The sequence below is a fragment of the Euprymna scolopes genome, chromosome 2 (assembly GCF_053919585.1).
Source record: "Euprymna scolopes isolate OS-2025 chromosome 2, ASM5391958v1, whole genome shotgun sequence".
Taxonomy (NCBI): Eukaryota; Metazoa; Mollusca; class Cephalopoda; order Sepiida; family Sepiolidae; genus Euprymna; species Euprymna scolopes.
In genome coordinates this window covers 108,452,881-108,467,510 of record NC_136483.1, presented here as the reverse complement: position 1 = coordinate 108,467,510, position 14,630 = coordinate 108,452,881, and the positions used below count along the sequence as shown (strand labels likewise).

Sequence of the window (14,630 nt, the reverse complement as noted above, 5' to 3'; positions counted from 1 at the left end):
TACACAGAGATTGAAAGGGAGATGGCACACACAGTGAAAGAGTTAGGGAGACGGCACACAGTGAAAGAGACAGGGAGACAGCACACACAGTTAGGGTGTAGAGAAAAGGATTTTACACTTGTATGTAAAGTGATGGAGGTGAGGGCTGTAGAATGGGGTATCCTGTCATTATTATGCAGCAGTCCTTGTATGGAATATACTGCAAACAGCTCAAGCAACCTGCTGTGAAACATAACTAATTGAGTTATCGCTTCTGATGGAGGTGATGGTGCAAAGGAAAGGGTTTAGAGCGGAATGTAGATGCACCACAGCTATCTGAAGACAAACCAACAATGGTATAACTGCAGAATGTTACACTGAGAGGAACACACACACACACATACAAAAAGAGAGAGAGAGAAAGTTGTAGAACACATTGGTAAGTAAAAGTTGGAATTAAATTACAGAAAAGTGAGGAGTAGGATTTCAGGTTGGGTTGGTATTTTGTTCTTTTAAGCTTATGGGAGAAGAGGATATGTTTCTGTGATCCAATATTGTAATCCAAAAATTAGAGATTTTCATTTACAACTGAAAGTAAATACTTTAAAAAGAAAAAAAAATGGTGGATATCCTACCAGCAATAGTCTCTGAATAATCATTTTTCCTAAACCCATTTTTTTTTGTGTGTTATTTTTTTTTGTTTTGTTTTCACCTTTTTAAGGGCAGGGGAAGAAGATAGAGTTTGCAGAATTCTAGATCGGGGAAGGGGCACTTATCCTGATTAATTTTTTTTTTTTTTTTTGCTCATATTCTCAACTGATTATTTCTCCACTTTTTTTTTTTTTTTTTTTTAGTTGTATGCAAAAAAAAGTGCAATGCTGTAGTAGTTTGACCAATATACTTTCAGTGAAATTAAGGTATACAAGATCTTTAAAAAAAATCTTTATAAAGTCTACTTTGTAATAAGAAACTTTTTTACAGCAACAGCAATAAGAGAGGGCATTTTTGTGATTGGAAGAGCAAGAAGATGGGAGTACTAACATTATCAAATGTTGCTGTTGGTAGTAGTAGTAGTAGTAGTAATAGTAGTAGTATTTTCACCATCACCAGTGATGGTGGTTAGAGTGGATACAGCAGTTAGATTAGTAGCAAACTGGTGACCCCGTGACCACAGAGCATTGAGCAGGGTATAAAGGAGATTAGAGGTTTGTGAGTGTATGTAGGTATGAATGTAGTTCCTTGTTGGCAAAGGAAAAGTATCATGGGAGTCAGCAGCAGCCGGACCACCATTGCTACGTGTCGGAAAGCATTTTTCAAGGATCTGAAAAATTTTAAGAAAAAGAAAAGAAAAAAAAAAAGAATTTTAAAATTATCAAGAAAAAAAAAAAAAAAACTGCCAAGAAAAGTATCACCACTCTGCCTCACTCAACTAAAAACTAGTCCCATAACCCTCTAGGGTCTCAACATAATAAAAATTCTGAAATTTGAAATTATATTTTATTGAATCATGAATCTGAACAAAAAAAAAAAAGTGAATTCATTTAAAAACTTGAAAGTTATGAAATGTGCCATATTTGTCCCCTTGGACTCTAATCTTCCTGATTAGGATTGTGCCATATATGGCACGGGCGGCCCTAGAGGGTTAAAACATGCATATACTATACATATGAATTTGTACTCATATTTGTATCATTATATATATATATATATATATATATATATATATATATTATATATGTATGTGTGTGTGTGTGTGTGAATTTGTACTCATACAACAGGTAAAAGAAATTGGCTCGTAATGTTGTGAATCTGGGTTTTGGGATTAGTATTAACAGATGCAATCCCAGTTTTCCAGCACTTATGATTTTTTTTTTTTTTTTTTTTCAAATCCAGACAGAATCAGGAGAGAAAACTTAATATTACGTATTATCTGGATTATTCGAATCATTGTTCTTATCTTGAGTGTTATTTACACAGTATTGCAGTTGATGTAACCTCTGACCTTTTTCAGATGTATCTTTTTCTACTTTGAATATTTCTAACGGAATCCTTTATTTACTACATGGGGTAGCATGCTCTTATTCTGTCAAACTAATGTGGAAGTCCTAAGTATTTTGCCATTGTAGTTTTCAGTGTCGCCAACACTAAGGATTGAGCCTTTAACCTCCAGAAGAGTAGCTTACAACTGAATTTTTGGCAAATACTAGGTCCTTGAAACTTAATAATCTTATTACTGCCAGACGAGTTTACTGGACAGTCAACGGATGGTCGATTAATTTGTTGGTTTTACACTGCACCTGCTGGTGGTAGCCACCATTTCTTTTGCTGAACTTTATCTCTAGTTACGGTTTTGCAGAAAATTCAAAAGGTGCTAAATGTAAACATTGGTTTATTTCTATCAAAGAAAAAGGTAAAGCTTCTAGCACTTCCTAGTGGTTTAGAGACAGTGTAGGTGTATAAATTCGTTAGAGGTGCGTTGAGGAATTATTAAGGTGAAATTAGATGGTCCGGGGTAGAAAAGGCATTTCATGAAACAGAAACTTGAACAAAAAATGCTGCCTTTCATCTCATGAGACAAAAGCAACTCTAATATATCTTTTGCTGAGCTCCATGTCGACAACTTGGCATTGGAGTGAAAAACCTTTGAAAAGTATATTTAAATTCTGGTTTCTGTTTTACACCAGAAACACATCTCCATACATTCTCTGCCACCCAAGTAAAAAGTAATTATCCAAAGTTCAGCAGTTATAATGCATCCAGCCTCGTCTTGTAGGCTGACCACTGCATCTAGCAGCCTGTTTCACTGTGCAGAGACTCAAGCTGAGAAAGATGACCATTAATTTAGCCAAAATCGTCTCTGGTATAGCCGAGTTTCTACGAAGCTGGTGTGAGGAAGTTATGAGTCAAATGTAGTTGGCATGCATGATGTCAAAGGCTAAGCTGAGATCTCCACAATGACTTATGCTCCAACGTTATCAATTATTGTGCAATTATTTCTGGAAAGATCTTTTATTGGTGTTTGATATTTATCCACTATTTTCTTTCCCCCAATTATTTCCCAAAATGTTTTCGAGTTAGAAGACAAATTTAGTTTACTAACATACTTTTGTTAGGCTTTGTTTTATTTTAATTTTTCTAAAGTTTTACTCTTGTTTATCTTTGCACCCAAGTAAGATAAAGTGACTATTAAAATCCCCTAATAGGATGAAAGTGTTGGTAACTTAATGAACTTTTTAAGTTAAATTTCATTTCAGGTAAACGGATGATATTTGTTTACAATTTACAGTTAACTTTATGCCTATTTTTTTTGTCTAAACTTTTTTGTTGCGAGTCTTGTTTTCATAAAAACAGTTACTATATTGCAAAATATTTTATATTTGAAATCAATGCTGGAAGGAAATTTCAGATTTTGTAAACTATGAGAGAATGAAAGAAAAAAAAAACAAGGAATAGAATGATTTAGGATTGAAATAGAAGTGAAAAAAAAAAAAAAGAAAAAAAAAAAAAGAAAAAAAAAACATGGCTGACCATCTAACACCCTCAGTTTGTCACTGAAGTTCAAGAGAGCATGGAGAATAAATCCAGCAAATCAATTCTCTCTATAAGAGAGAAAGGCATAGATAAAAAGTGCCATAAGCTAGTGGTGCATGAAGACATCCACTGTTTTAAACAAAACGAGGAAAGAATAATTTGTCAAACGCAATGCAATAAAAGCAACGAAGTTGATGAACAAGCTGAAACAACAATGAAGCCAAACATTTTGTGGATACTGGTACAAATTTTGAACTAGACAAAAACTGACTTTTCATTCGTTTTTTTCAAGTGAATATGATGAAGCGCTTATCCAATCAGAAGGTAAGAAAAACAGCAGTAAACTTGCAAATTAAATAATTAAAAAGATGCTTGTCAAAAATAAATAAGTAAAAAGTTGTTTCATTAATTTTCTTCGTTAAAAAACATATATGGTAGGATGTTTGTCATTTTAAACGTTATTTCCTTTTTTTTTTATTTCTGTCGGAACCCCACTTTGTTTTGACTGACACTTGTTAGTTTTCATTAAGCCTGTTCCCATTGTTTACTTAATTATGTTGGTTACAAAAGCTGTACCAGTACCATGCTACGATTTTTCGCTGATGAAAAAAAAAACTTCTCTCAAGACAAATACATAAATTAAGGAGGTGCATGTCTAGTCAATTTAAGGATGAGAAAATTGTAGTTCAAAAAACGCACCTGGGTCATATTCGCCATTCTCTGTCAACTGCTTCAGTCGTACAGTCTCGTCAAAGATGAGGCTTTTCAATCTCTCTTTTGGAAGATCATCCAACTCTGTCTCAAATGTGAATGGTTTCTCAGTGACAGGCTGAAAGCAGAGAAAAAGATAAAAATTATCAAGAATATTCCTTGCATGTAAAAATAGGAGTTTTATAGATATGCTTTTCAAATTTGGAAGAAACAAACTTTTATTTCAACTAATTTGGGAAAAATTTACATACAGAAGAGTTTCCTTGTTAAGCGATAGTTTCTTTCAACATCTACAATTATCCATCAGAAAAATGAAAATATTACATAAAGAACTTCATATCTAAATATTACTGTAAACCTTTTGTCAAATTTCTGGAATAAAAGCATTATTATTTACAATTGTTTTTCTTTAGACTGGTCCAAATTAATGTTCATATTTAGATTTTTATAATGGTTTTAATTTAATTTAAATGTTAAAATCATTAGGTGGTCGATTCAAGTACATAAAAAAACATCAACGTATGCAAATAATCAATAACCATTTTTCTTTGGATCATTTGAATTAATCTGACTAATGTTCTTATCTTGACAACCTTCTTCAGATGTATAGGTTGCCATGTTTGATATTATGATTTCAATTAGAACATTAATGCAATCATTTCTCATCTCAAAAAATTCAGAACAATCTTTCGTCTTGTTTTTAAGTTCGTTTTTCCTTGATGGGGTTAGATTTTTTTCATTCATTGTCGTCACAATATTATATCATACGTATCTTGATTTGTCAATCTTAACTGTCATGCTTTCTGCCACAAACTCTACATTTTATGACCAATCGATCTGTTAAAACTAATTTCTTTGGATCTTATGAAGATATCCTGTGCACATAATCAAACTAACACATGAATGGCCCCTGGTGTTTCTATTAAGACATTGCAATAGTGTCATTCAAATTTCTTTCACTGCATAGGTAGAATGAAATTACAGATTTTCATACTATAAGTGCTTTTGTGATAGATATATATAACTTTTTTCTTCCATTTATCATTATGGTGAGGGGGAAAAAATGTACAAAATTATGAAGCTGGGGTCTATTGCCAAAATATTAATTTTAAACACAAATATTTGTTTATTTTTCATAATATTGCCTTGTAAATTGACTTATGAATGTATTTCACACATTTTATTTTAATATATATATATATTGGATATATATATATATATATATATATATATATATATATATATATATATATATATATATCCAAGAGAGATAACACATTCTATTACTCCAGGAAGAACCTAACTCCTGATACAATCCTCTATATAAGAGTCAAAAGCCTATTTGACCAAGATGGACATTAAGACAGTTCCTCACCCTCCCTATAATCCAAACCTTGCTTCTTATGACTTTTGGTTATTCCCTAAGCTCAAGGAAAACCTTAAAGGTTGTCGTTATAAGACAATTTTGTGACGAGGGTCATTGACAAGAGGACTTCCATGGTGCCTTCCAGAAGTTGTTGGAACGGTACAAGTGCATTGCAGCCGGAGGAGATTACTTTGAAGGGTACTGAAGTTTCATGTGTGTACTATCAATAAAAGTACCCATACGAAAAAAAAGTCTGGAAACTTATTTAAGTTTACTTGTATGTCCAAAAATAGAGTACTGCTGCCACATTTGGGAAAGTTCCATTCAGAGCATTGTTTCTTGACAGAATTCAAAATGGCTTCAAAATTTAGTGGGAGTGATAGTTTATTTCTTTACAGTCCCTCTCTCACACAAGTGATGTTGCTAGTTTCTCTTTACTCTATCGGCATTTCCATAAAAATTGCTTGACAGATTCCTTCTTGTAAGACATTCACAACAATAAATCATTTTTTTACCAAAATAAAGGAAAACTTTTTCTACTTCAGTGTGCTCGGTGCTAAATGAAATTTCCAGACTAAAAGCATCTTTACAAGGATTTCCAGTTTGTGGAAAGCATTGCTACAAGATTGCTTCCTTGCCAATTATAACAGTTATCTTTAAAGCCAATGTTGACAGATTCCTATATAGCATGGTCCCTACAAATATTTGGACTTATGACAAAATCATTTCATCTCATTAACCCTTAATCTTGAGTGGCATCTGACTTGATAATTCCTTTTCTTATGAAAGTTTATTTCTGTATGCACAAAAGTTTTGTAACTAAAAGTTATTTAAATAAAAGGATATTATGCAAAGATGGTTTCATAGAATTTGAAAAAAAAAAAAAAATGGTGTCAAAGCATATTCTTTATGATTCACCCCTCCTCAAAAAAAGAAAATAAAAATCTCACCTCATCATCAGGATCATAATATTGTTCTAAATAAGGATGAGCTAATGCCTGCTCGACTGTAATACGTTTGTTTGGGTTAAAGGTTAACATCCGATCCAGAAGATCCAAAGCTGAAAAAAATACAAAATAAAAATGAGAAAAGAAAGGAGATGCAAAATATTATTTATTCCCTTTCTAAGAGGTTAGACATAAGGTCAAGTGTCATTTTGAGAAGCCAGCACACAAGTATAAGAACACTCTGGCCTGCAAAAAATGCCTGAGCAATCCCATCTGCATTCTTCGCATCAAGCAATTGGTAATAAACTAACCGCTTCTCGAAGAGGAAGTAAATTCTAAGAGAGAGCTTTCTAAAACTGAACAGAACCACAGCTCAAAGTCACTAACATGAATATTTCATATTTGCTATTTTAAGTGAAAAAAAAAAAAAAAAAAGATATAAACAGTACTTGCCAAAGTACCATTTATCCATTGAGGTAGAGAATCTAATTTTATTCTTTTGCTCATTTTTTAAAATAAGACTTCCATACTTATAGAGAGCCCAAATAATTATTTGTATCAGTCTCCCTTACTAGTCTGATAATATGAAACCAACAGTGACAATGAGTGACACTAAGATAGTCATCCAAAAATGTGTTAGAGGAAAAATTAGCAACATATAACAGACATAAGCAGAAATCTTCTCTTGAACAGGGTAGTAGCAACATGGTAGTGTCAGAGCTACTAAGCTAGCAGGGATCTGGTGAAAATTTAGAAGTTTGCAGCAAGATCCATCTTCATCACTGCCTCTACATGTCACCAGCAAAGCCATGTCAGGTACAAAGCCACAGATTAATGGAGTGAAAGTGGCAATGTTGCTTTTGTGTCATCACTGTGTTCTAGATCAAACCTTCCCAGACTTTGCATGCAACTTATCAAGTCTTACTGCTTAGTTAATGGATTAAAAAATGACTAGGATAGGACATTAAGAGCATCTGTGTATGCCACTGTTATTGCTTCTATAATTTTATTATTTAGATGAGCTGGAGAAGTAGACTAAATTATATATTACTGGTTGTATTGACAGAGTCTTGCAAAGGAGTTTACTTTCATTTGTTCAATTCTTTAATCTCCCCTCCAATTTTTATTTTAATTTATTTTAAGAAAATTTTTGGAAAGAATTTAGTGTGTGTGTGTATATATATATATATATATATATATATATATATATATATATATATATATAAAATAGATAAGAAAGCTTATGGAAGGTTGAAATTTTAATCCCATAAATAATCTGGAGTGATATTTCTAACTCTTATTCTAAATATGCTAAGAGTCCAGAAATATAAGATCATTTAAAAAAGAAAATTTTAGTAGGATTTTAGGAGTTACATTTTATCAATATAAATATATATACATATACACACACATTTTGTTTCATGTGTCGCTACACATTCATGAGCATGTTTTGGTCAGTCAGTTACAAGTAACTAGAGACCTCTTCAGGCAGTATTGCTTATACAAAAGTGAAATCCATATTCACTTTGGTATAAGCAATAGTTACTTCCAACTAGCTGACCAAAACATGCTCATGAATGTGTAGTGACATAGAAAAGCTTATGTAAAACAAATAAAAAGTATATCATGCCCTACTTTGTTATTGAGAACTCTTGAAGTAACCTTGTTAAAACTTCATTGGTTGCTTCACCTCTGAAAAATATTACTCTGGAATTTATATATATATATATACTTGTTTATTGTTATATAAACATGCTCACATCCCGCTGCTACAAATAGCCACTTGTTTCAATCAAACAACAGATATCATCAGGCAGCGACTTGACTATTCAAAAGTTCAATGAATAAACAGATTAATAAAATAAAATAAAATAAATAGATTATTCATTGAACTTTTGAATAGTCAAGTCGCTGCCTGATGATATCTGTTGTTTGATTGAAACAAGTGGCTATTTGTAGCAGCGGGATGTGAGCATGTTTATATAACAATAAACAAGTATTATCAGCTCTTTTTATTGAGCACTATCTAACAACCTCGTTGAATTCATTAGTCCATTACTTTTGAATATAAAAAAACCCAAGTATATATATATATATATATATATATATATATATGATTCCGAGATGGGTAGTTGTGCACTTAGTACACCAGATTTCTGATGTAAACTACCAAAATCTGCCAAGCACTGATCAAGTTGATTGACCAATGAAAAAGCGATAACAAAAATGCTTAGCTAATAAAAATCGAAGCAAACAATTGGAAGAAAAAAATTGCTTTAATTACACACAAATTCAATCAGTCCAACCTTAACAAAAAGATTTTTTTTCCTTTAAATGCTATTGATTGAAAAAAGAAAAAAAATTCTAATCTACTTCAAAAAACAAAAAATAAAATATTTATTCATAAAACTTACAGTAGGTTGTATTTTATTTTATTGATCTTCCATTTTTATTTCATTGTAATTAATATCATATAAATGTTTTGTTTTTTTTGCTTACTAGCGGTTATAAATTTGATCAGCACTCTGTATATTCCAGTGGTTTATGCTAGCTGTTGGTTGAGCCAGAACCAACATCACAGAAATCCTGTGTGCTAAGCGCAAAAGTACCCCAAAATGTATTTTATAGAAAACTATCTTTGACAGTTTTTACTTTCATTTTTTGTTTCATTTTCAAATCATACAAAATACTTTTTTTTCACTCTTAAATTTATAAATAATCAGAAGTCAACAAGCTGGCCAATAAGTGAGAATTTTTTAAAATTTGCTTTATTATTTTATGCTATTATATTTAATTTCAATAAATAATTGATTAACAGTAAATAAAAGAAATTTGTAAGTCAAATCATGGGAAACACACTTGAAAATTAATCACAATTTTACCAACTTATTATGTTAGTTAAAGAATTTGAATTTAACATCTAAAAAATCTTGGATTCGACTTAAAAACCTACAGTAATCAGCAATGCAAAACAACTTAAAAATGCTCAACACTACATTGGCAGAGCTAATATAAAATCATTATCCATTCTTTGTAAAGAAATTTAAAATCTGACTGAAAAATATTTTTTACCTTTGGGATCTGCCTTTTGAAACAAGTTGCACCACGGGATCCGAGGTTTATATGGAAGAACCTGGATATAACCACGAGCCTGAAATAAAACAAAGAGAAAATCTTTTATAAAATCCTAATGTTTTCTTTTTGTTTCTCTTTCATAAATGCTTGTACATAGATACACGATTGTTCTATAAAAAAACATCTAAAATATCTTGGATAAGATCTGCTGTCTACCTGCCGGAATTTAACAGTTGCTTCTGTTGCCTACAGATAATTTCATCGTTCTTACACACCGCAATGATTAAATTCCGCCCTGCGCTGTGGTTGAACAGACCAAACCTATGACGATACACAGTCACATTAGACCCTCTGCACAATCACACTGATGTATGTTCAGAGACATACAATCAATCTTCTTTCACATTGTGTTCTGCAGTCCTGAACGTGTTGCCTCAGAATTGTGTGAATGAACATGTATCACTGTTACATGATATTTCTAAGTTTTATGCATTCCCAAATTAGCTTAGTAGCCCCAGTCTATTGCTAACAGTTTTATGACCATGACTTAATAAAGGAAAAAAAAAAAACACTAATGCTAAAGAAAATGCCTACTTTATTTTGGTCAATCTGAAATCCAAATTTTGGTCAATTTTATCTTAATTTGACATTCATTCAAATGGAATTTAAATAATAATCCTAACAGATGTGATAAACACACTTTATTCAGGATACCGAATAGAGGATTCAGTTTTAATCTTACTCAAGACAGATGGAGATTCTGACAGGTACTATTTTTTTTTTTATTTAAAATCAACCTAGAAGTAATGGCAAAAAAATAAAATAAAAATAAGGGGAACAAAATGAAATCATATGGATATTTTTACCAGTTCTTTCCAATTAATCTATATATTAATACGATAGCGTCTGTGCTATTTTCTGCGTCATGCTTACATCCGGATCGTTTAATTGTTATGCATTTCCATTTCTTGTCATAAATAATTTTACCAAGAATACTTCATAAGTTTTGGTTTAGGTTTCAAATATAACTGATGGCACTCCAGTAATCTATTTTTTTATAAATAATTTTAGCAAGAATTCTTCATAAGTTTTGGGTTCACTTATGGTTGAAGGAACTCAAGTTATAGACATATATTTTTTTCATAAGTTTTTATTTCGGTTTCGATTCAAGTTAATGCACCCAAGATTTTTATTTTTATTTTTGAAATCGAGACTTTATATAAAATCAACAGAACATTAACTCTATAATAATATATATGAAATCCGCAAGAATTAAAATATATTTAAGCATACTTTACAATTGGGCTTTGCCTGGTATTTGTGCTAGCTTAGATAAATACTTTTGCAGTTTTAACAAAAAAGCTACAATAATATCAGAGCGTCTCCATTTACACTAAACATCTACAGAATGCCAACATCAATATATTACATATGAATGAGTCCTCTGTGAAATTTCCACATGTCCCGCTAGTCTGAACAAAAATTATTAATCTAAATGACATTATCGTAGTCATTAACTCTTTTGAAATTTACTTCTATAAACAAGTTATAATATTGAGAATATTATACAGTAATACAATACATGACCATTTATGCCTATCAATATATTAAAAAATGATTCACTCAATTCCACATATGTATGGGTTGATGTCAGCTTTATATACTGAATCGCTCACAATGGGCTTTCATTTCCAGCATTAACACGAAAAAATAGGCTTTTTTTTTTACTCTCAACAAGATTAAGAAGTCAGTTGATATAAAGAAAACAATCTCTTTGTCTCCTTTATGTAAAGGTTCATTTCATGGTGAATTAACAAAAACATAATCCTACTCTAAAAAGTTATAGAACTTTTTTTTGTAAGAATTCATTGTGTATGTGTGTGTCATGTCATATGCTACTGGTACCATGTAACCCAGTACTACCTGCCTCATGGTTGATTTTCCCCCTTCTTTGTCAATAATAAGACTTACTTGAAAAGTCAAACTTCTACACAGTGACGTACTGTGTGTGACAGTGTTCCATAATATATTTCAAGGAAAATCCTATTTCTCAAATGGTGAGTGTTTCAAATCTTGAGATCGAAAGTATGAACAGAGATGCAGAAAATATCTCAGCAGTAAATGGAATAAATTTATTTATATATATTCAAAGTTGAGAGTGAATTACTATGTGTTATTTATATTGTAATTTCTCTATTTTATTTTTATCATTTATGTTTAAATAGATAGAGTTACCTACTTATTATTTGCTTTTTTAGTTTTCCTTTTGCTTTTTATGATTTTTATTAGTTTTTGCTATGCTAATTAGCTAGTCTTGCGGGAAATGAAATTTGCAAAATGCATCCACACTTGCCTTTATACATAACTCACACAATGCTTCAAGCAAACTACATTTCTAATATATATATATATGTGTGTGTGTGTGTGTATATTGTGTATTTAGGCAGCATGTTTTCATTCAGACAAGTATTGTTGAATAGCACCGAATGTTTTTCTTAATGAGCTTTTTTGTAATTTTTCGAATCATCCATCTGTTTTTTTGCAAGAAAAAAAAAACAACCAAAACAAAAAAAAAGATGGACGAAGACTACTATGGAACTTTCTTACACAGATTCGACCGAGAAATAAGAATGAAAAATTGAAAAATTACAAAAAAGCTCATTAAGCAAAAAACACTTAGTGTTATTTAACAATACTTGTCTGAATATATATATATATATATATATATATATATATATATATATATATGTATGTATGTGTGTGGACTTCTTCTAAACTAATAAACAGAGTATTATGAATTTGGGTACATATATTCTAGACACTACAGAAAAAAACGATTGTCACATTATTTTTTTTTAAAATACTAACATTTTGGGAGTGTGTCCACCCAAACTTACATCCCACCCCACAAATCTTTTAAAATTAGTTGTTAGATACAAAAAAATAGAGAAAAGAATTACTTTACCTCAGATTTTGGGTTATATCAAGCAGTACATTTTTAAAAGGATTGGTGCATACACGTGAGCATCACTATGTATGTGCCTGGTAAATTCCTAAGCTATGAAACCTATGAATTATAGAATATGCGTTCTAGGCAACAGGTTGAGTAACCGTAGGCACATTTTTTTTTTGTAAAGTTTATCATTTAAAGAAGGGGTGGATCAACCAAAAGTGTATCATACTCTTCAAAGAAAACATTAAAATTTTAAATCAATTATTGTTTACACCCTTTCAGGTACAGGTATTCTACTAGTACATTTATACAATTGAACCATTTGTCAGACTGACAGTGAAATAAAAAGTTTGATTTAGTATGAATGGAAAAAAAGGAGAACTCTGGTGAGTTAATTTGCATAAGTTTAATGCTTGTATGTAACAGGGAGGGTTGGTAGTGGTAGTATTAACAGCCAGCACCTTCACCTTACCTATTTCAGTAACTTTATTGCCAAGTGAAACACTTGCGTGTCATAATTCCAGTACTTTAAAAGAAATAAACGTTCTTTACAGCTGCCTTAGGTTGATTAGTTGCTTTGTTTTACGACATTTCAAACCTTTTCAGGTTATTTAATGCTGAATCCACTAATTTTAGAAAACATTTTTTAGGTTTCAAGTTTTTTTTTTTTAACAAACTAATATCAAATATTTGTGTTTGGTTTGATAGTTTTTGTTTTTTTTATAGGAAAATTGTTTTTGTTTTTTGCAGAATACTGAATTTTGCAAAGAAAAAGGAAAAAGTAACATTAGCGTTTGATGCATTTTGAGTCAGGATTGGTTGTTGGTTGTTTTTGTTTTACCGCATATCAACCCTTTTCAGATTATTTAATGCCGAATCTGGTGATTTTGAAGAAAATTTATTTTAATAGAATATATTTGTTTTTTGCAAATCAGTTTCTATTTAACCCATAGTTGGGACCTTAACAGGTACTACCACTCCGGGTCAGAGTAGACCTGGGAGCAATGGCAATTAAAGGGTGGCTCCACACTCCCCAGAGCCCGCAAGCTGGGGCCTCACCATCGAATATAGTTTAAGGTCATATCCAGGACCTTGAGTCAGGAAGACAGTATCTTCAGACAGCCTGATCTGGTACGACCAGGTTGCTATAGGAGGAAATATGTTAGCAATAGTGGCGTCTAATCTTTCTCAGCCAGATAGAGAGCATTCTATGTTATTTGATCTTTAACAGGTGTTGAGGCTGCAAATTTTTGCAAAACACTGATGGAACCTGACCTGACTGTTCTCCTGACTTAGACCCTTCCCTCCCTTCCCCCATTAAGAAAAATGGTGAAAATCTCAACATATAGAATATCTGGCAATAGCTTCACCCCTATCAAATCCTTCCTCTTGTGAAAAAAAAAATAAATAAAAGTAATTGTCACTGGGCAGAGGTCGCACCATAAAAATCAATACCGGTCTTAAGATTCTGGGATCAACCATCATTCTGAAATAATTTGTTGATGCAAATGAGAGCAATAGACGGAAACGTAAATAATATAAATGGACAACTAACCTTTACATTAATGATACACTGGAGATCTTCAGGGCTTGGAGAGCCGAGCACAGATAAGATATGGTTCAATTGGTCAAGGTCTGGGAGTAAGGTGTCAAGGAACCTAAAAAAATTGTCCTGGAATAACAGGACAGTAAGGCTTCGGAAAAAAAAAAAAACAAAAAAAAAACAAACAATGAACAAGTGTGCAGTCATTTGATTATTCGCCCCTCTCCCTCAAAAAAAAAAAAAAAAAAGGAAAAAAAAGAAAAAAAAAAGAAAAAAAAAAGGAAAAAAAAAGAAAAAAAAAAGGAAAAAAATAGAAAAAAAGAAGTTGTTGAAAAACTATAATTTGAGGTGTCCTTAACAAATTAGTTGGTTTTTTCTTAACAAACTGAAGACATTTGATGGGTTAGAATCCCCTCTAAGAATTAAATTTTCTGAGCAATGAGAGTAAAAGTACTTGTAATTAAAAAAATAACTGCTGATTGACTGGAAATTTTGCCTTCAGTAAAAGATACCAAATGTTGATTG

At 31.6% G+C, this 14,630-nt stretch overlaps 1 protein-coding gene across 1 annotated transcript in view; it reads right to left on the bottom strand.

Annotated features, from left to right (window-relative positions):
- Positions 1-637: 637 nt before the first annotated feature.
- LOC145294100 (mitogen-activated protein kinase 1-like) overlaps positions 638-14,630 on the bottom strand; it is a 153,926-nt gene continuing 139,933 nt past the window's right edge. The window contains exons 7-11 of the mRNA XM_080141173.1: positions 14,118-14,197; positions 9,607-9,685; positions 6,538-6,647; positions 4,210-4,339; positions 638-1,300 (exon numbers count right to left, since the gene is read on the bottom strand). Of these exons, the coding sequence (XP_079997299.1) occupies positions 1,293-1,300; positions 4,210-4,339; positions 6,538-6,647; positions 9,607-9,685; positions 14,118-14,197 (407 nt within the window). The 3' untranslated portion in view covers positions 638-1,292. The remainder of the gene's footprint in view (positions 1,301-4,209; positions 4,340-6,537; positions 6,648-9,606; positions 9,686-14,117; positions 14,198-14,630) is intronic.